This window comes from Fomitiporia mediterranea, assembly GCF_000271605.1.
Source record: "Fomitiporia mediterranea MF3/22 unplaced genomic scaffold FOMMEscaffold_16, whole genome shotgun sequence".
NCBI classification, from domain to species: domain Eukaryota; kingdom Fungi; phylum Basidiomycota; class Agaricomycetes; order Hymenochaetales; family Hymenochaetaceae; genus Fomitiporia; species Fomitiporia mediterranea.
This window is the reverse complement of record NW_006760401.1, coordinates 828,733-852,750: the sequence shown is the minus strand read 5'-3', so window position 1 is coordinate 852,750 and position 24,018 is coordinate 828,733. Positions and strand designations below refer to the sequence as shown.

General features: G+C 46.0%; 10 protein-coding genes across 10 annotated transcripts; 6 read left to right on the top strand and 4 right to left on the bottom strand.

Moving 5' to 3' along the window:
* Nucleotides 1-90: 90 nt before the first annotated feature.
* On the top strand, nucleotides 91-1,374 carry FOMMEDRAFT_149182 (Alpha/beta hydrolase fold-3; the record flags this gene model as incomplete). The annotated part of the gene is made up of 6 exons (XM_007271275.1): nucleotides 91-103; nucleotides 162-366; nucleotides 425-516; nucleotides 576-633; nucleotides 717-996; nucleotides 1,057-1,374. Exons 2-6 carry the CDS (start codon nucleotides 299-301, stop codon nucleotides 1,372-1,374), a joined length of 816 nt encoding a protein of 271 aa, XP_007271337.1. The 5' UTR covers nucleotides 91-103; nucleotides 162-298.
* Nucleotides 1,375-2,413: 1,039 nt separating this feature from the next.
* On the top strand, nucleotides 2,414-4,406 carry FOMMEDRAFT_96742 (cytochrome P450; the record flags this gene model as incomplete). Its single annotated transcript, XM_007271216.1, has 10 exons — nucleotides 2,414-2,515; nucleotides 2,574-2,702; nucleotides 2,760-2,919; nucleotides 2,981-3,064; nucleotides 3,123-3,219; nucleotides 3,274-3,400; nucleotides 3,458-3,564; nucleotides 3,645-3,817; nucleotides 3,883-4,129; nucleotides 4,232-4,406. Coding segments are annotated over 10 exons (1,401 nt in total), but the record flags the coding sequence as incomplete, so codon positions are not given.
* Nucleotides 4,407-4,779: 373 nt separating this feature from the next.
* On the bottom strand, nucleotides 4,780-6,407 carry FOMMEDRAFT_114177 (rab domain-containing cell division control protein; the record flags this gene model as incomplete). Its single annotated transcript, XM_007271274.1, has 6 exons — nucleotides 4,780-5,246; nucleotides 5,349-5,496; nucleotides 5,561-5,651; nucleotides 5,703-5,997; nucleotides 6,057-6,187; nucleotides 6,252-6,407. 6 exons carry the CDS (start codon nucleotides 6,405-6,407, stop codon nucleotides 5,114-5,116), a joined length of 954 nt encoding a protein of 317 aa, XP_007271336.1. The 3' UTR covers nucleotides 4,780-5,113.
* Nucleotides 6,408-6,598: 191 nt separating this feature from the next.
* FOMMEDRAFT_23654 (uncharacterized protein) lies at nucleotides 6,599-8,276 on the top strand. Its single transcript, XM_007271153.1, has 6 exons — nucleotides 6,599-6,714; nucleotides 6,808-7,146; nucleotides 7,200-7,254; nucleotides 7,311-7,392; nucleotides 7,470-8,124; nucleotides 8,197-8,276. Exons 1-5 carry the CDS (start codon nucleotides 6,653-6,655, stop codon nucleotides 7,805-7,807), a joined length of 876 nt encoding a protein of 291 aa, XP_007271215.1. The 5' UTR covers nucleotides 6,599-6,652; the 3' UTR covers nucleotides 7,808-8,124; nucleotides 8,197-8,276.
* Nucleotides 8,277-8,447: 171 nt separating this feature from the next.
* On the bottom strand, nucleotides 8,448-9,438 carry FOMMEDRAFT_143205 (HIT family protein 1; the record flags this gene model as incomplete). Its single annotated transcript, XM_007271273.1, has 7 exons — nucleotides 8,448-8,744; nucleotides 8,807-8,830; nucleotides 8,942-9,051; nucleotides 9,112-9,170; nucleotides 9,235-9,274; nucleotides 9,333-9,370; nucleotides 9,422-9,438. The coding sequence occupies 7 exons, from the start codon at nucleotides 9,436-9,438 to the stop codon at nucleotides 8,592-8,594; spliced, it is 441 nt and encodes a 146-aa protein (XP_007271335.1). The 3' UTR covers nucleotides 8,448-8,591.
* Nucleotides 9,439-9,778: 340 nt separating this feature from the next.
* FOMMEDRAFT_161781 (WD40 repeat-like protein) lies at nucleotides 9,779-13,799 on the bottom strand (the record flags this gene model as incomplete). The annotated part of the gene is made up of 9 exons (XM_007271272.1): nucleotides 9,779-9,987; nucleotides 10,055-10,752; nucleotides 10,829-10,845; nucleotides 10,955-11,875; nucleotides 11,946-12,011; nucleotides 12,096-12,881; nucleotides 12,940-13,485; nucleotides 13,543-13,619; nucleotides 13,772-13,799. 9 exons carry the CDS (start codon nucleotides 13,797-13,799, stop codon nucleotides 9,779-9,781), a joined length of 3,348 nt encoding a protein of 1,115 aa, XP_007271334.1.
* A 1,321-nt stretch (nucleotides 13,800-15,120) lies between these two features.
* FOMMEDRAFT_143204 (uncharacterized protein) lies at nucleotides 15,121-17,011 on the top strand (the record flags this gene model as incomplete). The annotated part of the gene is made up of 4 exons (XM_007271271.1): nucleotides 15,121-16,148; nucleotides 16,199-16,405; nucleotides 16,465-16,718; nucleotides 16,778-17,011. 4 exons carry the CDS (start codon nucleotides 15,121-15,123, stop codon nucleotides 16,828-16,830), a joined length of 1,542 nt encoding a protein of 513 aa, XP_007271333.1. The 3' UTR covers nucleotides 16,831-17,011.
* A 626-nt stretch (nucleotides 17,012-17,637) lies between these two features.
* FOMMEDRAFT_96620 (Rad52/22 double-strand break repair protein) lies at nucleotides 17,638-18,246 on the top strand (the record flags this gene model as incomplete). The annotated part of the gene is made up of 2 exons (XM_007271205.1): nucleotides 17,638-18,012; nucleotides 18,088-18,246. The coding sequence occupies 2 exons, from the start codon at nucleotides 17,638-17,640 to the stop codon at nucleotides 18,244-18,246; spliced, it is 534 nt and encodes a 177-aa protein (XP_007271267.1).
* A 1,133-nt stretch (nucleotides 18,247-19,379) lies between these two features.
* On the top strand, nucleotides 19,380-19,990 carry FOMMEDRAFT_23653 (uncharacterized protein). The gene is made up of 3 exons (XM_007271152.1): nucleotides 19,380-19,470; nucleotides 19,525-19,574; nucleotides 19,665-19,990. Exons 1-3 carry the CDS (start codon nucleotides 19,441-19,443, stop codon nucleotides 19,807-19,809), a joined length of 225 nt encoding a protein of 74 aa, XP_007271214.1. The 5' UTR covers nucleotides 19,380-19,440; the 3' UTR covers nucleotides 19,810-19,990.
* A 1,319-nt stretch (nucleotides 19,991-21,309) lies between these two features.
* On the bottom strand, nucleotides 21,310-24,015 carry Fmlcc10 (type-2 Cu-depleted laccase; the record flags this gene model as incomplete). Its single annotated transcript, XM_007271270.1, has 17 exons — nucleotides 23,675-24,015; nucleotides 23,555-23,621; nucleotides 23,439-23,492; nucleotides 23,341-23,376; nucleotides 23,224-23,279; nucleotides 23,130-23,168; nucleotides 23,015-23,076; nucleotides 22,916-22,957; nucleotides 22,795-22,861; nucleotides 22,598-22,729; nucleotides 22,444-22,541; nucleotides 22,343-22,393; nucleotides 22,133-22,290; nucleotides 22,058-22,078; nucleotides 21,903-22,002; nucleotides 21,455-21,841; nucleotides 21,310-21,395 (listed from the first exon to the last, which is right to left on the bottom strand). The coding sequence occupies exons 1-17, from the start codon at nucleotides 23,815-23,817 to the stop codon at nucleotides 21,310-21,312; spliced, it is 1,599 nt and encodes a 532-aa protein (XP_007271332.1). The 5' UTR covers nucleotides 23,818-24,015.
* Nucleotides 24,016-24,018: the final 3 nt, after the last annotated feature.

The following is a 24,018-nucleotide window of genomic DNA, read 5'->3' as shown; positions in this document are numbered from 1 at the left end:
GTGGGGAACAAGAATACACCCTCTGGAACATCAGACGGCCTTGAGCTGCAACTCAACCTACGTAATGACCGACCGCGCCCGGAACAGTTTCGCGTACTAATTTGTAGGCTCTCCGATTATTACTTCTATTCTGAGGTGATATTGACTACCAGTAAATGAAGTCGGGACGTTTCTGAGATTCTTTATTGATTTCCTCAGTCTTCCCATCTACCTCGCATACGATAAGTATAGGTTCAAGACGCACATCGACACTGGCCGGACGGGAAAATGTCGAGTTTGTATATATGTCCCAAAGACGATGAAGGACGGTGATTTTGACACTCCTCGCGGGGTTATCGTGTATCTTCACGGGGGTGGCTGGACAATGTATATGACGTCTTTCTTTTGATCATCGTATGGAAGCCGTTCTAATTGTGGCGAATAGAGGCCGACCAGAAACAGAGGCTCCGATATGCCGATATCTGGCAGATACCGTCGGTGTAGTCGTCGTTGCGCCGGACTACCGAAAAGCACCTAGTAAATTCTCTTACTCAATATCTCACTACATCTCACGGACTAAGCGTCGTAAATTACAGAATACCCGTATCCCCACGCTTTGGAGCAGACCTATCAAGTTACTTCCTGGATAGCCTCGTGCGTCTCGCATTTCCCGATTTCTACTATTGCTCGTAATATTCGCTCACATCGTATCACATCTATCATTCAAAATGAAATAGTGGTGGCCTTTCAACTGCTCTGAAAAACTCTCGTATCCAAGAGGCTTGTGCGCTCCAGGTTGACACCAAGCGGGTTGGGATAGCGGGTGGCAGCGCAGGTTCTAACCTTGCTTGTGCCCTCTCCACACTTTGCATCTCTCGACCACTACCAAACGGCGCAAAAGTTGTTGCACAGGGATTGCTATATCCTGTACTGGATCTAGCTGTCCCCTACGAAGAGAAGTTGGCACGTGTAGATCCTGAGAGGGTTCTACCTCAATGGATGTCGAGATTTTTCTTGGTTAGATTCCCTCTGTTATCTTCTCTGACGCTAACATAACCTACTAATGATCACCCGCAGCGTGCATATCTCCCGCCTCCTCGCCTCACCTCCGATTCTTTAGTCTCTCCTGCACTCTCTCCAGACTCCATCGCTTCGCAATTACCACCAACCATAATACTAACAGCAGAATATGACTACCTCGCACACGAAGCCGACACGTTTGCTACTCGTCTTGAAGCCCTCAACGTTAAGGTTCGTCACAGAAGGTTCGAAAGTGTCGGACATGGGTTTGATGGCATCCCGACGTGGGATAAGAAACAGCGGATGTTAAATTCAAAGGCTAGGGACGAAGCGTGGGGGATGATCGCGGACGTCATGAAGGAGACATTAGTTTAATACGATCGTAATGGGTGGAGCGGAAGGACACTTACGGTAATGATATGTAGTTGTGCACATACCTCGTTCATGTTGACTAATAAGTTGTTAAATGATTCACATGCATCAATCTCTTTTTTCTAAAAAAAATACAAGTTGCACCAATCATTAGAACAATTTTTTGAGCCATTCACGCAATATGTTTATTTGGGAATCTTCTGCCGGTTCGGCTACATGTAGGTTGTTAACATTCTCCTTTCACCAGAGCATCATATAGTGCTATCTGTTATCTGTGTTCTAGTTTATGGATGTTTACTTTCAAATTGCCTCACCATTCCAGGAATATCACGTGGAGGCTCTTCAGGTTAGCCGAATTTGCAGGGCGCCTTTCTCCCCATCCCTACATGCACTCAACGTCCGTGTCGCTTTTCTGCTTCTTTCGTTTAAATACAGGAGCCACCTGCACAATCTGAAACCCGTTTAAATGTTACCTCCGCACCTACATGTATGAATGGAGGGAATCCTTGCGTACCTTGCCACCTACAAGCATTTGAATCCTAGTGGTTGCTAGGCAGACTTCCGTTCCTCTGGGTAAACTGACTCGCCTCTAATTTCTCTCCTCCAGGGAAGCCTTTGGGGCTCATCGGAGTGATGGCGTCCCGTTCGTTTCATCTGACTATTGAGGTATCAAGTCATGCGCTATACTATGCAGACAATGGCATGGTAAAGGGGAGTAGGGTCTGTAGGCCCTCATACGAGATCTGTTGTATAAAATAAACCTTCAAAATGCTGGTTTTGCTTCACTACTCGCTCGACTCTCCTACACTTGAGCAGTATTCTACAGAGACCTGAGCTATGAACTTCTCCTCTGACTGGCAACTCATGCCGACACAGATGAACTCAGCGTTGGACCTGAAGGTCGCGCCCAATTCCATTCCCTTCTACTGGTAGGGATTTGCGTTGTGGTCGTCTCACTTTCCAGACTTTTCAAAAACACGAAGCTTGAAGTAAATCTTGTACATTTACAGAGGAGCTTAGCTTATCGTTCCCTGAACAGGTCAACGTCCCTATCGAAGGCTCCTCTGGAGTTGTATCATCGTACGTCGATGCATACGACTTCATCGCAAACGCCCAGTCTGTACTGGAGCAAGCTTATGAGAAAGTCTGTTCATAACTTACTGCATTAACTTGTGACTAATCTCACTCATACCAATGTCCAGTACAAAAACGGAGTTTTCAAGATTGCTGAGATGAATCGATTCACTATTATAATAAATAACCGTGATATGATCGAAGAGATTAGGAAGGCTCCGGACAGCACGACTACTTTCGTTGCGGCAATAGCCGACGTATGCCATAGAGCAGCTTGTTACAGATATTTAGTACTCAACAACGCTTTCTCCTAGGACTTTGCATTCTGTTGGACACTTGGACAAAAATTCGCAACGGATACGTATCATCTTGGAACTATCCGTAACCAGCTTAATCACAACCTGGGCTTCTTGTTCGACGACATTCGCGACGAGATTATGCAGGCCTTCAATGACCTTATTCCAAAGGGTAACGGTATGCTACCTGGCAACTGTTGACACCTGGATTTCAGTGAATAACAGGTCCATCATTTCAGATTGGGTCTCTATCCCTGCATTGGACACAGCGAGAAAAGTCGTGTCAAGGACCAGTAACAGGATTTTGGTCGGCGTCCCTCTTTGTGAGTATCGGGTTATCTAACGAGACGAGTAATTCACGCTCTTGCATGCGCTGTGTAGGCAGGGACCCAGAGTATATTGAGCTCAGCATCAATTTCACTATTGACGTTATGGAAACGGTGTACAAGATCCAAGATGTACCTAACTTTCTGCGCCCGTAAGTATCCCAATATTACAAGTTAATATCTCACAACTAATTTCCACTCTGTAGCCTTGTTGGCGCCTACTTCAGCCCAACAACCCGAAGTGTCCGTCAGGCTGTGAAACTCCTCCGCCCTGTCCTTGAGGAACGATTTCGTATGTATGACGAAAATGGCGATGATTGGCCAGGTAAACCAGTGAGTAGTAAAATTTAAATCATTTAATACATCGCAGGGCGCGCTGACCAAATAAAGGTCGACATGATTTCTTGGCTCATTGATGATGCGCCGAAGAGCGGTAAACGAGACGTCCGCGATATTACGTTGAGGTTGCTTAATGTAAACTTTGCTGCTATACACACGTCCTCGAACGTAGGTAACACATCTTTTCGATCATAAGAATATCTTCCTCATCCATCGCATTACGTTTGCATTTCCGGAGTTTCACACAAGCTTTGTTCCAGCTTGCATCAGAGCCAAACTATAACCCACCTTTACGAGAAGAAATCGAACAAGTGATCAAGGAGGAGGGATGGTCGAAGATCGCAATGACGAAGATGTGGAAACTCGATAGTTTCATGAAAGAGAGCCAGCGAATGAACGTTGTCAACATGCGTAAGGAAGTCTACCCTAGTAAATTCAACACCCTCGTGATTCTAATATCTTAATACCTCTTCAAGTATCCCTGAACCGCAAGATACTCTCCAACCTCACCTTATCGGACGGTACCTTCCTACCCGCAGGCACATTCGTCGCCGCGAACTTGATAGGAGCACATCGTGACGAATCTTACTACCCAGATGCAAACAACTTCGACGGGTTCCGGTTCGCGAAGCTGCGCGAAGAAAGTCCGGAGGATGGTGGGAAGCACCAAATGGTCAACACGAGTCCGGAATATCTATCATTCGGACACGGACGTCATGCATGGTGAGTTAATTCCATATACATATACAATACATTCATACTGATAGTCTGATACCGCTTTTATCTATTCCACACTAACGCGATTGCCTGATATGCTCTTCGTAGTCCCGGCCGCTTCTTCGCAGCGAACGAGCTCAAGATAATGATGGCCTATCTGATTTTGAACTATGACGTGAAAGCCGAGGTAGACGGAGCACGGCCAGAGAACATATATCACCGGTCTCTATTAATTCCAAACCCCACAGCTAAAATTCTGCTCAAGAAACGAACGGACGCATAAACGCATAAACACATCACCTGCTCTGTCATAGTATGTTGCACTGTAGTATACACAGCATGAATACTGTAGAAGAAGACCAGTGAGACAAGAATAAGAAGTTAGGAGTTACTGAATGTACTTAAAGTTGATGCTCTGAGGAACTTGTGATGCTCAACCTGTCGTAATATTTACCATTTAGAATAGTATATTAGCTTTTGTACGTTCTGTTGACTGAGTCTGAGCTCGAGAGTAGAGTTATTGAATCCGACACACTTCCAAACCGTGCATGTACGTATCCGAACACCTTGACAAGGTGGTATCAGTACATAGCAGACCTTAGTATCAATCACGCTTACGCATTGAAATATAATGAGAGTTGAGCGAGATGATATTGATGAATCCCGTTAAATAACAAATAGACAGCCAAGTAAAATACAAATCAACTGGATACAAATCGAAAGGAATCGAAATAGAAGAAGCGAAAAAATGGCAAAAGAAAAAAAAATCAAACCGGAACTAAAGCCAAAACAGAAAATGGAAGGAGATAGCACGACGAAAAAAAAAATTCTCTAAACACAAAAACCATCAATTAATTCGAACCTCGAATCGTGCGTACTGCAAATAAAAAGTCCAGTTCCAATAGTCATGATAGGTCGTATAGGTCGTAACGTCGTAACTTCTCACATCTCCCCTGAAGCTCTACATCTAGTGTCCGTCCTTGGTTCGTTCTATCGGACTTCATACGGATGCCGCGCAAGTTCATCATACAAGTCCGCAGGGATGTCGCGTACAAGCGTTACAGCTATCCCAATGATAGACTGTGCTTCGAGAGGAGGGAGTGTACGGAGGAGCTTCATTGGACTACATTCCAAGATCAGAATAAGTAATATCGTATCGTATCATATCAGATCGCCTCGTCAGTTTCTATTGTCTTAAAGAAAGAAAGAGTAAGGATGGACTAACCTTTTGCTAACCATAAGCTCGTCCCGAATAAGAAGCAGTTGCGCGATGACGCAGAGCACGTTAAGGTGTACGCCGAAGGCGAGGAGGAAGTCCCATAGTTGGAGGACTTGGTCTAGGGGAGGTGTACATGCGCAGAGGGTCATAACAGCTGGACATTGTTCGACGTCAGAGATAAATTATAGCGTGAGCGAGATGTAGGTAAGAGGACTGACAAGGAAATGCGTATATCTCTGCTGAGAGTCTCTTCGAACGCAGATGGTCAAAGAGCTCAGGATCGACGATCTTTAGACATCTGTCAAGTAACTATACGACAACATAAGTTCCAAATCATGCAAAGTAGCATAGTAGACTTACCTTCAACCCTCGATGTACACCCTCTAACGTCTGCTGCACATAAAGCGGACAGGAGTACTCAATGAACCTCGCAAAGCAAAAGAACGCGTCTAGTTCCGAAGGCATCGTGTATAAGAATGGGGCAGCCAGAACGTTCATGCCCTGTACATATGTAAATGATAAGGGATGAGGGATGATGCGTTGAACCTCGGCGAGTTCTTGACGTTCGTGGTTCCTCCAGACGAAGGCATCGAGGAGGCGTACAAGCATGTCTTCTCGGACGCGTTCTTTGAATCCACGATCAGTTGCCAACGTTCTAAGAGCAAGACAGAGTGAGAAGGAAAACAGAATGAATAGTGCTAGAAGGGAACTGACCTGAAGGTATCGTTCCGGATCTTCTCTTTGAATTCACAAGGCCCCTTACCGACATATCGAAGATACTTGTCCGCCGATAGATTATTTACCCCTAGAAGAATCTTCCATATTCGAGGACGTAGTGTTGGGTCCTAAATACACGTGTCAATACTTCCCCATACCTACGTAACAAAAAGCGGAGTGGACATGACATACGATTGTGTAAGGGATGCCATCGACAAGGATGAGCCGACGGAGCTTCTTAATACCTTCTTCAATCTGCTTGTCCGTCCTCGGAGCCGTGCCACTCAGTTTCGGCTGGTTGAGGATACGGTTGAAAGTCTTTGCTGCTCGCTGAGCGTCGTCCGTCATGACTGTCGGACGGAAGGTGGAACGATCACGGTTGTGCAACGCCCTGGCCTAACAAACCACCCACGTCGATCTGCGTGTCCACCCTCACGTGAGGCTTCTAGACCTCCTTATTTCATTTCATTCTTATTGAAGTTATTCTTCCTTAAGATTGCTCGTAGCAGGTGACTCGCAAGATTAATCCCCTCTCCTCCCGCCTTCATGCCGCTCTGCGGTTCCAACGTCCGCGTACATCGCTAGCCACACGTATGGCGAAGGCAGGCTTCTACGCAGTCGCCAAAGGGCGCGTTCCTGGTATATACGCATCCTGGTATGTCCAGTTCATTTTGAGCATCCTAATATTATTATCATAGACTGCGTTCCGCAGTATTAGTATTATTATTATTGATATGTGAAATGACAGGGATGACTGTGAAGAACAAGTAAAGGGATTCAATGGCGCCAAGTATAAAAAGTTCAGGACGCTGCGCGAGGCGGAGCAGTTCGTTGGCATCCCTAGTACGGCTTCTACGTCGACCTCGATAACGTCTCCGTCTCGTAGTATTTCTCGTTTTGATCCTGTCCAGAGAGCGGTGGGTATGTCTGAGGATTCGAAGACCAACTCAAAACCGAACGTCTCGCCGGAAGATGCTGAGAGCGAAGAGGGGTATGATGTCGTTTATGCGGATGGCGCATGCAAAGGAAATGGTCAGGTTGGCAGTGTTGCGGGTGTTGGAGTCTGGTGGGGACATAATGATCCAAGGTATGTTCCTTTCACCCTTTACTTTCAAGTACTCTGTCTTAAAGTTACTGGAGGAATATTGCGGAACGATGTCCTGGCGCCCAGACGAATAACAGAGCAGAACTCATTGTACGTAGCATTCTCCTTAAATCTAGTATTTATTGTTAATTCCCACCTTTCTGCAGGCAATCGTCCGCGTCCTCGAACAAACTCCCCCATCCGGTCGTCCACTCATGATCAAGACAGATTCCACCTACTCCATCAAATGTACGTCAATCCCACTCCTTCATAATCATAATTTATATCTCCTTCCACTTCCTTACTTATACTTAATAACCACCCAGGCCTCAGAGAATGGCACCAATCCTGGGACCTCAACGGCTGGAAAACGAAATCCGGTAAACCCGTCCTAAACGCAGGCATCATTCGCTACCTCCTCTCCCTCCTCTCCCTCCGCCACTTCCAAGGCTCGAAAGTGAAATTCGTGTACGTTAAAGGCCATGCTGGGATTGAAGGGAACGAAGGTGCAGATAGACAGGCGAATTTGGGTACGCTTCTCCCCAAGGTCGAAGAACTTGATTGGGATAAGAAGCGTGAGAAGGTGGAGAAGGAGATTGAAGAGCTTGAGCTGGGTGTTGAGGTTAACGACAAGGTACTTGTCTTCTATATATCTATTGCTTGATTATCCATCGCGACGTCTGTTATCTGTAGGCCGTACAAGTGACGCCCGTAATGGACGAGGACGACGAGCTCTGGAAAAACGTAGGAGATCTAGACGTCGACGTCTTGGAAGAAGAAGAATCGCAGGTCTCCGCCGTCTCCACCATCCAATCGGCTTCTGAGACTGAGACTGAGCATGCTCCTGCTTCTGTTCCTGAGGCGAAGACCGACGAATCCGAGACTTCCGCCGAATCTTCTCAACATACAGATGTTTCCCACCCTAAACAAAACGAGCCTGCTACGCAAGAAAGTACCGTTGTACCTGATAGTGACGACTATGTACGTACACTCCTTACCTTTTAACCATCTTTCGGTTTAGTAACTGATGTCTGACGTGACAATCTATTACAGAGCATTGACGACTTGTTAAGCCCAGACGAGCTCGAAGCAGAGTTAGCTAATGCATAGTGCTAAAGAAAGTCAGAAAGAAAGCAAGAAAAGAATAGCTACTTTATGAATAATTTGTGAGAGTGGGAAACTCACTCTTTGAAACTAGATATATTTCTGCTGCTGCTGCTGTGCACGCAGACAGATTTCTATATATGTATCGTTAGTAATAAAATGCATATTGTCATTTAAATGGGATGGTGCTTTACTTTGTCGAAAAAGTCCGAAGACAGCAGCAGTGTCTCCATATAGATTAAATTACAGCATTTCGAATTCTTATTTACTATACAATTTACATTAGCATTTTAGCATTTTAAGTAAACATTCTGTCACTCATATGTAAAAAAAACTTTCAAGAACTAGTTTCCTTCCCCCACTCTCAACTTTGCTGACAACTCCTCATGCAGCACCTTTAACTCATCCATGTTCGCTTCTTGAGTCGGCCAACCGATTACAAGACCCTGTTCAGCGTTGGGTTTGGGAATAACGTGGAAATGGACGTGTTTTACCACCTGTAAATACAAGACACAATATAATCAAAATCAATTATGGTAAGCAAGGAGAGAATCCTTACCTGGTGCGCGAGCTCACCATTGTTCTGATGAATGAGTGCACAGTAAGGAGGCGCGTTTGTTAGTCAGTATGGCAATGACGATGGTAGTGAAAGGATAGTTGATAAAACATGTGAGGTTCAGAATACTGTACTCACCTGGAGGATGTTATAATTGTCGCATCCCAAAGCTCCAGCGATACGTTTTGAGACGAGTAGTGTATCGGCTAAGAAAGCGTCGTCGACGTCGGTGAGTTTTTCGCCGTGATCTATCAAACATTCCGCGTGAATATGATATTCAGGTAATACAATGCTTGGGTCGGGCTTGCCTTTTGGAATGACTAGGGCATGTCCGCGCGAAAGAGGTCCGATATCGAGGAAGGAGAATCTAGTGAGGGAAATAATCTCTAGATTGGCACAGATAATAATATGCATAGTACTGATGAACATACGAGAGATCAGTCTCGATGAGTTTGAAACTCGGGATTTCTCCTGCAGGTGCGATGTTTAGTCCGTTCGTAATTCATGTGTAAGTGTGAGAGATTCGCACCTTTGATAATCTTGCAGAAAAGACAAGACGCGAGAGATCTAATAGTGTTTCTTTAATAAGTACTCCTTCAGATGCTGCAATGTAGTTACCTTGCTACTGCTGCCATAGTGTGGGAATTGAATTCAAGCACGAGGAGGATCCAGTTGAAGTCATTGGCAGTATTTGTCTGTTTCCAAAGGGGGTAAGTGTTTCCCATCTGCAAAGTTTGTTGTTTACGGTACGTTATAAATATGCTTTTTAAATAATATGTATTCGCAAGGTGAGGGATAAAATACTGCATATATGCTCCATAAAATACACTTGGACGTACATAAAATATGGAATTAGGTTGATATTGATAAGCATGTTATACAGTAATTGGTATACTCTACGAACAAGGATTGAGGCATTGTAGGATGATACAAAATATAATCAAGTCGCTTAAACCGAGAGACAGGATGACGGTATCACTCAGGTCGGGCGAAGCCCTCTTGCCATCGTTTCCCGAGAGCAGCGTTCGTAAAGTCTAGCTTTGTCGAGAATGCGCAGTTGAACACAGCGGTATTTTGAGTGCGCCATAGCGTCGGACGAATATATGGAGGGATCCACAAGAGTAATTCTCCTTCGCGTCCACGTATCCATCCGTCTTTGTCCAAGGTCCAGTCAAAAACAGGATCTATTTCAAAAGAAAGAGACAAGACGTTAGTCACAGACTGCATGACCAGATGGAAGCTGTCTATCACCTTCTATATTCCACATTTTTATTGTGCGGTCCCAGGAACCAGAGACGATGCGTCGTCCATCGGGAGAGAATGTGACAGACCGAGCTGAACCCGTATGTCCTTCAAGAGGCGCAAACATGGCCTGTCCAGTCTCGGCGTCCCAGACTCGAACCGTCCTGTCGGAGGAACCGGAGGCAACGCGTGTTCTATCAGGAGAGAATACCACTGAACGAACCACTTTTGTGTGTCCTTTAAAAGGCCCGACTACGACTTGTCCACTCGCAACGTTCCAGACCAAGATGGTTGTGTCAGCAGAACCGGAGACAACACGCGTGCTGTCGGACGAGAAAGCTACTGACAGAACTGAATCTGTGTGTCCTCTCCAGGTTCCAGAAATCACATTCCCACTTTCAACGTCCCAAAGTATGATCGTTTTGTCGAGGGAGCCAGAGACAACACGTCTCCCATCAGGCGAGAAAGCAACAGACCGGACAGAGCTCTTATGCCCTTCGAAAGGACCAGAGGACATCTGACCACTCTTAACATCCCACATGCGGAGTGTTTTATCCTCAGAGCTGGACACAACATGTGTGCCATCTGGGGAGAAGGAGACGGTCCGAACTGCATCTTTATGTCCTTTGAAAGATCCAGAGACCATCTCTCCACTTTCAGTGTCCCAGACTCGAATTGTACGATCATCGGAACCAGATGCAACACATCTTCCATCCGGCGAGAAGGCAACCGATCAGACTGTACCTGAGTGCCCTTCGAAGGGTCCGGAAATAGTACGCCTACTTTCCGTGTCCCATATTCTAATCATATTGTCATGCGAACCCGAAGCGACGTGTTTGCCATGGGGCGAAAAGCAACAGAATTTATTTCTCGTCCATGCCCTTCGAAACACTTAGAACCTGACTGTACATTCTCGGCATCCCAGATTCGGATTGTGCAATCCCAGGCACCCGAGACGACACGGGTTCCGTCAGGAGAGAACGCAATGGACAGAAAGTTTAGGGAATGTCCTTCAAAAGGGATGGAGACGGTTTGTCTGCTTTCAATGTACCAGGTTCGAACTGTCCTATCGTCAGAGCCAGAGATGACACGTTCATCATCCGGCAAGAAGGCAACAGAACACACTACACTTGTATGTCCTATGAGAGGTCCGGAAATGCATTGCCCAGTCTCAGCGTTCCAGACTCGGATTGTTCGGTCTACAGAGCCTGAAACGACACGCCTAGCGTCACGAGAAAAAGCAACTGACATAACATGGCCTGCGTGACCTTCGAGAGGTCCGTAAATGGTCTGTCCACTCTTGGCATTCCAAATACGAATTGTCTTATCATCCGAGCCGGAAACGATGCGTTTGCTGTCGTGCGAGAAAGCAACAGACCGGACACTGCCGGAGTGCCCTTTGAAGGGTCCAGAACGGGCATGTCCACCGTCGACGTTCCAAATCAAGATGGTCTTGTCGGCTGATCCAGAGACGACAAGTTTCCCATCCGGCGAGAAAGCAACAGAATAAACCCAGCTGGTATGGCCTGTAAGAGGTCCAGAAATGACCCGCCCACTCTCAACATCCCAGATTCTGATTGCTCTATCAGAGGAACCGGAGACGACGAGCGTGCCGTCGGGCGAAAAAGCAACAGACCGGATTGAGCTTGTATGTCCTGCGAAAGGGCCGGAAATGATTCGACCACTCTCAGCGTCCCAAACTCGAATTGTCATATCACTGGAGCCGGAGGCAATACGAGTACCGTCGAGTGAAAATGCGACAGCAGTGACGACAGCGGTGTGTCCTGTAAGCTTCTTCAAGAGTGGTGACCGCTCCTTTACGCCAAGTTGCTGTACTTGAACTAGAAGTAAATCACGTTTCAACAAACTCATCAAAAACTTTGACTCCATCGATGCAAACAGAAGGACAGACACGTAGATGTGAGGTGTCGATCGCGAAATAGAAGGCAAATATACAGTGATCATTCTACGAGCATCCCTTAGACATCTGTATTGTGTGACTGATCGAATGGAATTAGCTTCTGCACCAACTGCATGTCTGTATACTCACTGAGATCCAATTCATGACATGAAGGAGAGCCTGGCCAGCGATGCCGATCTTTCCCAACAGACTCATCACCTCAAGCCAATACAGGAAACATTTATTAAGGAACTCTGATAGTTTGCTCAGCAACGCAGGTGAGAATTGTACTTCGCGTAGATGTTGCGCCCAGAAGAGGCATGCATACTCCAAGTGCAGAGGAATGTTCACCCTAACGCGATCTGGAAGGTCAGGGATTTGATCGTTAAAGAGGTGCGATGAGTCAATGCCGCATATGTTGAACCGGAGCCCGTCTTTCATCACGCCGAAGCATCGCGTAACAAGGAATAACTTCTGGGACTCCAAATCAATATACCAATTATCGCATTCGCGTTCTGGAGCCAATAAGTAGTCGCAGAAGGACGAATGGCAAATGCGAACAGGTGCTCCTGGAATATATACAAGCACGGATTGTAAACGCGAAAGAACAAGACGTGATGACTCTTCATCCGGATAACCTAGAATCCCGTCAATTACGCCATCGGATAACGTGATTTTGCAGAGAAGAATGAGGCTAAGGACTTGAGAAAAATTGCCCTTGGATATTTTGTCATCGAACGAGATACCCGAGGTGTCAAGGATAGTACGGTACAAGTTATTGAGTCCAGAGAGGGATTGTGATTGTGACACAAGGTCATTTAGTCGGCGGGAGGGATAGTCACGATCTATCAGCTTAACGGCTGTCGATGCCCAGACGAAAAGTCCACCAGCTGCATCTCCGAGGCGATCCATTTTCAATCGCCAATCATCCGTAATCTTCAGCATATTTTTAGTGAATATTTTTGCGCATCTCGTGATCAATATACCGACGCACGTCGTCCTTGCAGCTCGTCGAGTCGTGCTCCAGCTCGACAGCATAGACGGACTCAGGCCGAGAAGATAGTGCTCGATCAATGTCCAATTCCTTTCTGCTCGTTATGAGAAACCGGAAATTCTTTGGGAGCACAGGAAATCCTTCTCGCAAGACTTCTAGCAAGCTTTGTTGATTGGTGCTTGTTCCGCATTCATCCAATGCGTCGAGAACGATAATAACTGGTCCCCGCATAGCCTCTCCGCAATGAATGAGAGGTTCATTGACAAGTGTCAAAAATTGGGTAGTCCCTGCAGCCAGAGCGATGTCATTATCTTGCTCAATTGCCGCGAGGACGTGTTTGGCAATCGAGGCATCAAATGAAGCGAGCGTGCGAATGACGGAACTGGGCTCACTCTTCCCTCTTTGAAAGAAAAGGTGGGCACCAAGGCAAGATATAGCACGGAAGCGATCCGCGACCGTCATGCTAACTGTGCTCTTGCCAGAACCTGCAACGCCATGCAACCAGAAGACGTTCTGATCCGAGCCTGATGACGCCCACTCCACGATCTCATTTTATATCCCTGCGTGCGTTCCGCGAAAAAGGCACTGTAGCCGGTCAAATACGTTCATCTCGTCCGGATTGAGTCGGCTTTTCAGAATTAGTCGACCCAATTCAGCGGAACTCGTAAATTGTATAGATACTATGCGTTGGCTTTAGAAGAGATTCGAGAAGAGATGAGAGCAATGTAAACAATGTATCTCGGACAATTGTGCCCCTTTTCATTTCGGAGGTGCGGTTCACTATTGCGTACGTCAACATAGTGTAGTAATGAAACAAGAGTAAAATGCGAACCTGTCAAGATCGAGTAGGTGGAGGCCATGAAGGGGGTGGCACGGCTACTAGGTACAACTCTATCGATAGTTCTCCGATTGTAAGCAAGGTTTGCGATTGATCATAGGTGGATATAAACGGAGCGTTAATTTTGACCACAAATCCTTTGCACGTCTGATGTTCGAATCCTTTCTGTAATGGATGCATAGAACGGAACACTGATGGACACCCATTCAGCAGCAGAATGACACTCGGAATCGGATAGAGGTTCTGTTAGAGGAGACAGTATTTCAATATAAAGTCAATTGTTGTTGGTAAGAGAGTACGAATCAAACTTTAGGGGAAGAAGTGAAACAGGAACTGAAGTTACTGAACGTTCAGAAAAAGTGATTGGACACCCATTTTTGGAAAGGATTTTCATTGCCTTATACAGTAAATACTGCTGACCAGACTATTGTCTTGTACATCTTGAACTTATAAAGTAGAAAAAATTTCTCTACTACAGTAATTTAAGTGTTTCCTAACAGTTTGGCTTATCAAGAAATAATTAAATTATTAGGGTGAGTGATGGTACAAGACAAAGACTTTGATCAATGCATGCTGATCCTTCCAAAAAAGGTCAAACACCTTTTAGAAGATGTCAGCCAAACTGTGTCAACACAGTTGGTACAAAAGAGAAAACCAGTTTAAAAAAAAATAAAGCCTAGATAGACACAGGCCACAGTTAACAGTGTGTGTACAATAATGTTAAGGGACGTTCATGCACTTGAGGTGCAGAATTTCTCATGCAGAAACAGCAACTTCTTTGCCAGACTACCTGTCATTCAAGTTGTAGGAACATGACGACTCTAAGCAATCTTTGAAATGCTTGCTACACGAATCCTTCCCTGTGTTTGTCCCGAATGGTTACATTGCTACTGCTGCCATAGTGGATTGAATTCAAGAACAATGAGGAGGAAATTGCAGTGAATCTCTTTCAATTTCCAAACAAGGCAATTTATTCTCATCCGCGTTGGGAGTTGAGAAGCAAAATGGGCGTGCCACTGTGTACAACGGCACAGGTCATCGACATCGAACAGCCAAACAGCCATTGTCACCTCTTCTTCCTCTACCTCCACCTCACATTGTCTGGCATTACCGCAACTCCCCAAAAATCATGAATCGACCAGGTAATATTCCGCCTTGATTGCGTCACTTCTCAGCAGGGTGTCTATTGACTGACTGAATTCATCACAGGTCAACCTCCGCAACGTCCTCCGAATCTGGGACCGACGCAGGGCCTCGGCGCTCCCTTCCGCGGGCCATTTCCCCCAGCCTCCGCCTTCGGGATACCTTCAAGAAATCCTCTACAGCAGCAAGCGTTTCCGGGGATGCCCAGTGCTGCTGCATACCGGACAGGGCAAAACACTGTGTTACCGTCACCTGGTTTTCTGCAACAGCGCGGGCAAGCGGCTTTCCCGTTTGGCAGTGTGATCCAGCAGCCTCAGTCTGCGCAACAGCAACAGCAACATCCGCAGGCGCATCAACAGACTCAGGCGACGTCCGTGCTTGGCCAGCAGCTTCAACAGCAGCAGCAACAGGCCGCATCATCCGCCGGAGGGCCTCCACCGCACTTAACGACGCCGAGTGTTGCGACTGGGCAAGCAAATCAGTCAGTGAATGATGGTGCACTAGATCCGAATGACTTTCCTGCGCTCGGGTCGGGGTCGGCGACGTTAAATGCTTCGACAAACAGTCCGGCAACTACCTTAGCTTCGAGTTATGCGAGTCAGGCGGGGACGGGTATTGCACCTGGGAGTGGGACGAATGGGCAGAGCGGTGCGGGAGGGAATTCGCAAACACGGGAATTCACTCCGGACGATTTTCCGGCTCTCGGAGGGCAGCCTACTTCAACAGCTCAATCATCGCAAAATCAGCAGTCCTCACAAGATACAAGTCATCCACCCGGATTAAATGGTTTCGAGCCACGTCAGACCATGCCTCCGGGGCTTCTTAATCTCAGCGGGACACAGCGCAATCTTGCATCGGAAGCGGATAAACGGACGAATGCAAAGGTGAACACGTGGAATGGGACAAATACGACTTCTTTGGCTCAGCAAAACGGGTCATTACAAGCTAGCCAGCAATTAGTAGCTCCGCCAGGTGTTCCTCCACCGTTTCAACAGCAATCGCAACAGGCATCATTCGGCGCTAATGATGGACCAATTGGATTGAGTGCACCGACAACAGCGGCTTCTGGAGCACCTCAGACGCCCGCACAACAGATCCTCATGTCTCCTGCTGACCGTTGGGGGTTATTAGGGCTGCTGAATGCCATCAAAAACTTGGATGGAGATCAAACGTTGTTGTCTATGGGTACGGACTTGGGGACGATGGGGTTGGATATGCAAAACCAAGAGTAAGTTCAATTTGTTTTACATTATGATATCGTGACTGATGGCGATTTAGGTCATTATTTTCAACCTTCATTACTCCGTGGTCAGACTCATCAGCTGCACATTCTATTGAACCCGAATTCCGTACTCCTGAATGCTATCGCGTGAATGCACCTCCACCAGGACCGGCCAAAGCACAAGCATTTAGCGAAGAGACGTTGTTCTATATGTTTTATGCACATCCTCGGGACGCATTACAGGAAGTTGCTGCTCAGGAATTGTAAGTCGGCATTTGTCTCCGTTTTTCTAGCTTTTGTTGACAACTATCTACCATCTTAGACATGCGAGGAATTGGCGCTTTAGCAAAGAACACCGGCTATGGTTGACAAAAGAGACCAATCGCCCTCGACAGTCGAAAACAATCGAGAACGGTGCGGGCGAGCAGGGTATCTTCACATATTGGGATCCGGATATGTGGGAGAAGAACTTGAAAGAGTTTACTGTCATGTATGCGGACCTGGAGAATAAAGATACACCGGCGTTCGCGGGGCCAACGTTGCAGCCGACTGCACAGGGTCAGCAGCTCCAAGCAGGTGAGTTCCCGGTTCAGAGGCCCGTCTAAAATAGCCGTCTAAACAGCAATGTTTTTTAGGTGTAGTTCGAGCGAATTTTCCGGGGCTTAGTATGACGGCTGCAGCGATGTAAATAGCTCACTGAGTACCGTGCTCGTCGGCGATCAACTCCGTGTCTGTAACTCACAGTACTCGCCTGACATCGCCTTACCTTACACCCTCATATCACATTAACGATTTCCTCTTTCCTTCTCTTCCCTCTCCTTTTAGTCACTTGCTGTCGCATCTTCATATCCTCATATCCTGTTTCCACGTTCTCTTTTTTTTCTTACTTTTATGTTCTTTTTCATGGTCGTTTTTTTTCCAACTCTTGTTACGCTCGACTAAATGTTTGTTTGTTTTTTTATTATTGCGGTTTAAGCATGTCCTTGTACGTTTATTGAACGATTGATCATACCTGTGTCATAACTACCGTTTCGCAGTTACGATATCTTCAGTCTGATGTGCATTTTGCGTGGCTATAATCCCGAGGTTATGCATCCCCATTAGGATGATTCTATATATTGTTGTGCTGAAGTGCACAACGTGACTCAAGCGCGTAAACAAGCCATAACGCGTTTATTGCACGTGATCGTACAGTGGCTTCTGCGCCCTGCACTTCTTGCGTTCTATTTAAACTCGTACTTCGACTTTATCGACGACGTAAACCTCAAGCTGAATGTCTGTTCATAAGCTCAATTCGTTTTGCTAATGTGATTCAAGTCTTATATATGCTTCGCTGAGTACACATCTTCTTGGGCAACACCATCGCATCCAGATGTCTCGTGCGCCGCCGTTTGGTCAGCCTTCGCAGCTCGCCATAAGTGGACCGATGTCGTATGCTCCGCATATGCATGGTTCTTTCCCTATTCAACAACAATTCATCGACCCAAACTTAAGCATGTCCTCAGCCTCAACTTCCAACTCAATATCCTTCGACACTCACACCCACCAACAACTCCAAACCAAACTCGAAAAAAAACTCGGACCGGAATACATCTCCACCCGTCCAGGGCCCGCAGGTGGACCCAAACTCACATACGCAGAAGGTTGGAAGATCATCAACCTCGCGAACGAGGTGTTCGGATTTAACGGCTGGTCTTCGAGTATCGTTAACCTTAATACGGATTTCATGGATTATAATGAGGAGACGAGGAGGTGGAGTGTGGGTGTTTCGGCTGTTATTAAGGTTACGCTTAGGGATGGAGTGTTTCATGAGGATGTAGGGTATGGGATGTTGGAGAATTCGAGGAGTAAAGGGGCTGCGCTTGATAAGGTGTGTGTCTGTGCTTTCCGTATTTTGATGATCCCCTTTTTGGTGTTCTCAAGTGGCTGATTTATTGTGGGATAGTGCAAGAAAGAAGCGGTTACGGACGGTGTCAAGCGAGCTTTACGAAACTTTGGGAACTTGCTCGGCAACTGCTTGTATGATAAACAGTATGCGAAGGAGATCGTTAAAATGGCTGTTCCGCCTGTAAGTATTTGTTCTTCGTATTTATATACTCTTTAGTAATAGATATGCTAATATTATACTTGCGGTGCTGTTATACAGACAAAATTTGATAAAAGTGCATTACACCGACGACCGGAATTTCAAGAAGGCAACTCGAGTACGAATGCGATGAACGCTCCTAATAACGCCCCCACTTCAAACGCAAAGATGACAGCCCCCTCTTCTGGTAACGTGGACTCTTCCGGATCTAAGCCGACAGGGAACATAGTCATCCCTAAAGCTATTGGCGTCAACAATCCTAATTCCCATTCGCATGCAAACACGTCTTTTAGCAGTGGTAGTAGACCAGGGAGCGGTGGTGTTCCTGCGCATGTACACCCCGTTGCGACGAGTACTCCTGTACGGAACGGGCCTCTGCAGAATGCTACGCGAGCAGGTCAACCGGTGAACGTTCCATCCAACCAACGTGGAGTTGCTAACGCCAGTACCACTCGAGATCCGAATGCCAGCGCCACTAATGCGAATTCGTCGATTTCGAGAACGCATCAGCCACAGCAAGCTAACAGGCCTCCTCAGGCTCAGCCACCTCACCAAGTTCCTCAAAGTATTCACCAACCAAATTACGTCAGACAAGGCCAAGGTCAAGAAAGAGGACAAAACGCCACGAACGCTCAGCACCGGCAACAAGCCCAAGCTCTTCAAGACCTCGAACAATCAGAGACGTTCTCATTTGACTGGGACGACGAGGAAGTCCTCGCTGCGTTGGAGATGGCCGAATTGGACGAGGGAGAAGGTGAGGGAGAGGGAAAGGTGTATAATGAGTTGATGGCAGATATTGGGAGGCCAATTGATGACGGTGAGGATGGTGAATGTGGAGAGGTGGATGGAATGACGATGATGTCGAGTTCGGATCAGAGGACGCTTGTTGAGGGTGTATCGAGGAGTGTTTTGCAGGAATCCAGTCGCGAGAATATCGCTAGGCCTACAGGAAAATCAGCAGGTGCTGCAATGCAGCACGTTCCAACCGTCCAAACAAATTCGACAACTCCTATCATCAAGCATGGCGTTATGCAGCCTCGCGACCATCCATCTTCGAACAAGCCCACGAACACACACTCGAACCAGAAATCAAATCCAAATGGTGTTAAATCAAGTATTAGCGAGAACACTGCCGCTCCAAATAACACCTCTTCAACTTCGATTTCTTCAAAGACGATTGGAGTCGGGAATGGGAAACCGAGGACGTCTAGTATGGGTGGGTTTAACTTCCCTCCTGGAATGGTAAGTAGTATAATTCACATTTCTTGTCATGTCATTAACAATATCAATTATTAGGGCACGACGCTGCAGGCAACGGGGACGAAGAGATCTGCTGAAACAATGAAGTAAGCTATTCACTTAAGACTCTTTCAATTCCGCTATTCTACCGAAAACATACAATTAATACTAATACTAACAATAAATCATTGCTATAGGGATACAACTCCGCTAGGGACAGGAGGAAGATCAGGAACGGGACTAGGGGTCTCGTACGCAGCTGCCCAAGCGCGTTCTACGAGACAGCCATTCGGTATATTAGACGTTTCGGATGAAGGAAATGTAAAGCGTGTTCGTCGATAGTTACGTGGGTTGCAAGAATTTCTTTTCTTTTCTTTTTTCCTTTGTTTCCTTGTTCTCGTTCTTTTTCCTTTTTTCTTTTGTCACCTTTCTCGACACAAGCACGTATACAACCATGTCCACACAAGTTCTGTTCTCGTATCAATACCCTGCATCACAACACGACTGTACAGAATGAACTACCATGACAAGAAATGCTTATTGATTTCACCCATTGGTCCTCATTCATTTTACAGTTGTGGTATACCTCATGTCACAAATGACCACTTTGTAGCTAAACACAAGCCAAGCATTCATATACACTAGACCTTTTCAACTCAACTCACCTAGTAGTATCAGTAATGTATATATAAAGAGCACCCGCCTCTAGCTGTTTTAGCCCTATTCTTCACAATCTTACAACTACAGTACAGAACAGGCTAAACCTCTCTGTAATGAAATAGACCCTAGTACTAATAAGGATATATTTGCATTTAGTTTTAAAGGAGAACCCTTGGGAGAGAATATCCACCAACTCATGAATAAAAGGTGAATATATGCACTTCCTATTCCAATTTGTTCATATTACAAAGTATAACACTAATTTATATAATCAAATATTATAAGACAATATTATTTTTAGCACAACTCAATCCTTGCAGCTCTGTAATGGTTGTTATAGTACTGTTACAGTAATTACAGCAAGTCAGGAGCCTTGTGTAAAAGTTACTATTCTCATACAAACAGGCTGTAAGGATCTTACAGGCAAGACTAGGAATACCTAGTTATGTTGACGTTGACTATAGGAAAAGAAATCATGATTATTGGGGTGGCTCAAAACATTCCTGCCATCGTTAGCCAATAGCAGCATTCGTAAAATTTAGCCTAGTCTAGAATGGACAACTGAAAACTGCAGTATTCTGCAGGCGCCAAAGTGTAGGACGGAGATCAGGCGGAATCCACAGGACCAACTCTCCTTCGCGCCCCCGTATCCATCCATCTTTAGCCAATGTCCAGACAAAGGGCCGTAACGACGAAATGCCGTTACTTACCGTAAAGGTGTTAGGTACTCGATACTGCCCATTCCACTGCTTGTGCGCTTCAATATTGGCAGATCCCATAAAGTTTAAAAAATCACTCTCATTTGACCTATGATTTATGATTATACTTTTCGCAACTTAATACGATGCAATACAGGTCAGGCTTTTTGCAACGCAGATTACTGTGACATACATACGAAATAAAAATAGAAGCAAAGCGGAAGAGGAGGAATAGAGAAGGAAAGTAGAGTGAAACGAGCGTCCGGAAATCGTTCGAGTCATTAGTCCTTGAGATTGAAAGAATAAAGAGAAAGGGAACGGAAATGGGCAACAGTTAAGGGAGGTAGACGACAAAGTCCCTAGTAGTCGACTAAAGGTCCAAAGTACGAATGAAGCGGGGGTGAAGAATGAGATGAAAAGAAAGGACACTGTATGCACCGATATACCACATGGACGGGTGTATGGGTACATATGAAAGGCGTTTTCATATTTTGGGTGAGTAGAAAATTGACTCGAAATGCTTGTCTGGATTAAATTTATTGTAAAGTGGACATAGATTATCCCAGTCACCTATATACAAGGTCAACCAAACCGAATCTAGTAACCAACGGGAAAGATAATAGACGTACTATTGTCAGGTTCGTTTTGAGCTACATCCTCCGCGGCCTCGGCGAGGACAACAGCAAGTCCTCCCGCAAGGTGCCAATCAATATGACAATGCAAGAACCATGGCCCAGGATTATCAGTGACGAAGCGAAGCGTCACTTCGTCGCCCACGTTACCAACACTTACCACATCTCGTCGAACGGGGTTGACATAATTGTACTCAGTCGAGTTCGCAACACGTATGACGTCGAATGTGTGTCCATGGAGATGGAAAGGGTGGAGCCCTCCTCCGGGGATGATGATTTCGATCACTTTGTTCCGTGGTAGACCGTATATGGAGCCTTTCGGAAGTAAGCTGTTTGCGTTCGTATTGCCACTTAGTATCTGCAACAAGACTGGAACACTTGGTGCTGGGTATATACATTTCCGATTGGTCATCCTGCGTCGAAGGCCCAAGAGAACTCGACTTACGCATGAACGTTGCATTGTTAATCACAAATCCTCCCTGTGAGCCGAATCCGTGTTGTAGAGTCAGGACAACGTCCGCGCCGCCAGGATACGGCTCGCCAGGCTTTGCACATTCGTCAGCACTACCAAAAATAACAAGACATTAAGAGAAATCTCACCGCTCCAGGATTGATGAGAGGCTGATGTACAAATAAGTTTGAACAACATCATGGGAAAGAATAGCATACACGTACGTGCAAATCCGCTTCGTTCAGGATATCCAGCTCCCTTGACTTTTTATTTGTGCGTTCTTCGCAAGGCTCAGCATTTGGAGCTCCATGATATCGTAGAATGGCCGAGTTCACTCCGTTAGCGGTGCTGTTATTTCCCACTGACGGAATCGCGCGGATCCCTTAATTTGCCTTTATGAGCATCATTGAGTAAAGACTCGAACAAGGACTCACAATAGTTGTCGATAGGCTTATCCATTGTAACGACGACTGAATATCGTTGTGCTGCTTAATGTTAATATATGCATGCGTGACCATTCAACTTTGAGCCTTACACGAATAAATTTCAAGCGAGTCGACGGTGTGAGGTCTTGTCTCAATGCCGTCAGCCTCGATTACCGTCAGCTTGTGACCATCGATAGAGAATGTGAAACTATCCACGTAGTGATTTCAATATTCTGTCACATTACGGTAACCGCTTGAACTTACGAAGGAAAGCAGCCCGTGTTAATTAGCCTGAACCTATAACGCTTGCCTCTCTTCGCATGGATTACTGCAAGTTCGCTAGACGGATCATCGCTCCGCCGACCCAGTCCGTTGATCAAGGTTGAGTTTGGTGTACTATCGGATCGCTCAATTAGCTGAACATCTTAGATGCATTTGTCGAGGCTCACGGTGCTATAGACGTCCAGTTAGGGAAAATAGAGGGCGAGGGTCTGTGATACCAATCTTGAAGAGTTATCACAGTTGACTCTGAAAGGGAAAATTATTAATATTTGGAAGCGAAAGTCGTCAAGTTGAACGAACCATCGTCAACATCATATAAGTGTTTGAGTGGATCGTGAGGATCTAACACGGGTGCAGTCAGCTTCATCTGAAAGTAACACAGCGTTTAATCATGCACACCGTAAATAACGAGTGGACCAGAAAGACCGTCGCAGTATTGATTGGAGAAGTGGGAATGATACCTTATATCTCGAAATGAGAGTCTGAGGAGTAGATAAGCAGGGGATCTTCGTACCAAAATGTCCCTGCTTGATCTGGAACGCTGAAATTGTACCTTAACACAAACGTTAGAAGAACATACGAATACAAAGGAAGAAACTAGCACAGACAGGAAACTATTTCCGGGTATGATAGGGCATTGATTGACCTCGGCAGCACCATCCATCTAAGGCAAGGAACGACTCAGAACAACGGCAGACGACTTCCGGTACGTGACTAGAACTCACCAAATTTGAATGCCTCTGATAGATTCCGTGCCAGTGCTGTGGACAGGACGGACACGGCTCATTAAGAATCAATTTCGAGAATTGATGTTAATTCATACAATTGATGTGCCTCTCATCATACTTTTGTCGGTCAGACTGTCAGTGACATTAACCTAAGGGGACACCAAGCTTGGTAAGTCCAACATTCAAAACGTCTAGAATACGGCTCGCGTACAAGAAACCGGTCGCCTTTGGTTCCGCTAATAAGTGGGCCTGGTACAGTACCGTTTGCTGAAACGACGCTGTTTACGCAGTCAATGTACAGACGTGGCAATGACATGTACTATTAACTTACGAGCGCGTAAAGCCATCTGGAACGACTTCAGCATTCTGGATGTTCAGATGATAATTTGCTTCCTTCGTCGCTGAGCCATGCCCTCCAGAGTAGCACGCAGCCACAGCAGCGAGAGCAATCGTAGCATAGACTGACCTTGGCATTGTGCCGCCACTTCAAGTAGGGAATAGTTAGAGAGGGCTAGCATTCAAGGTGCCAGCTGGATATGGTTTATAAACCCGCTAGGGATTATTTACCAGCGTTCATTCTGTTCAGGCAGTGCATGTCGATCTTCCTCGGTCGTACGAATCGCCACATCAGTGTACATACAAGTATAAGTGTACCAGTCTGCATCTCCGTCGAGC

What these genes read in the sequence shown, in the direction of transcription:
- FOMMEDRAFT_23654 (XM_007271153.1), top strand. Translation starts at nt 6,653, where the DNA reads ATGGCGAAGGCAGGCTTCTACGCAGTCGCCAAAGGGCGCGTTCCTGGT. An exon ending in CCTGGTATATACGCATCCTG is followed by an intron (nt 6,715 to 6,807) that starts GTATGTCCAGTT and finishes GTGAAATGACAG; the next exon opens with GGATGACTGTGAAGAACAAG. An exon ending in ATAACAGAGCAGAACTCATT is followed by an intron (nt 7,255 to 7,310) that starts GTACGTAGCATT and finishes ACCTTTCTGCAG; the next exon opens with GCAATCGTCCGCGTCCTCGA.
- FOMMEDRAFT_23653 (XM_007271152.1), top strand. Translation starts at nt 19,441, where the DNA reads ATGGGTGGGTTTAACTTCCCTCCTGGAATG. An exon ending in TTAACTTCCCTCCTGGAATG is followed by an intron (nt 19,471 to 19,524) that starts GTAAGTAGTATA and finishes ATCAATTATTAG; the next exon opens with GGCACGACGCTGCAGGCAAC. An exon ending in AGATCTGCTGAAACAATGAA is followed by an intron (nt 19,575 to 19,664) that starts GTAAGCTATTCA and finishes TCATTGCTATAG; the next exon opens with GGATACAACTCCGCTAGGGA.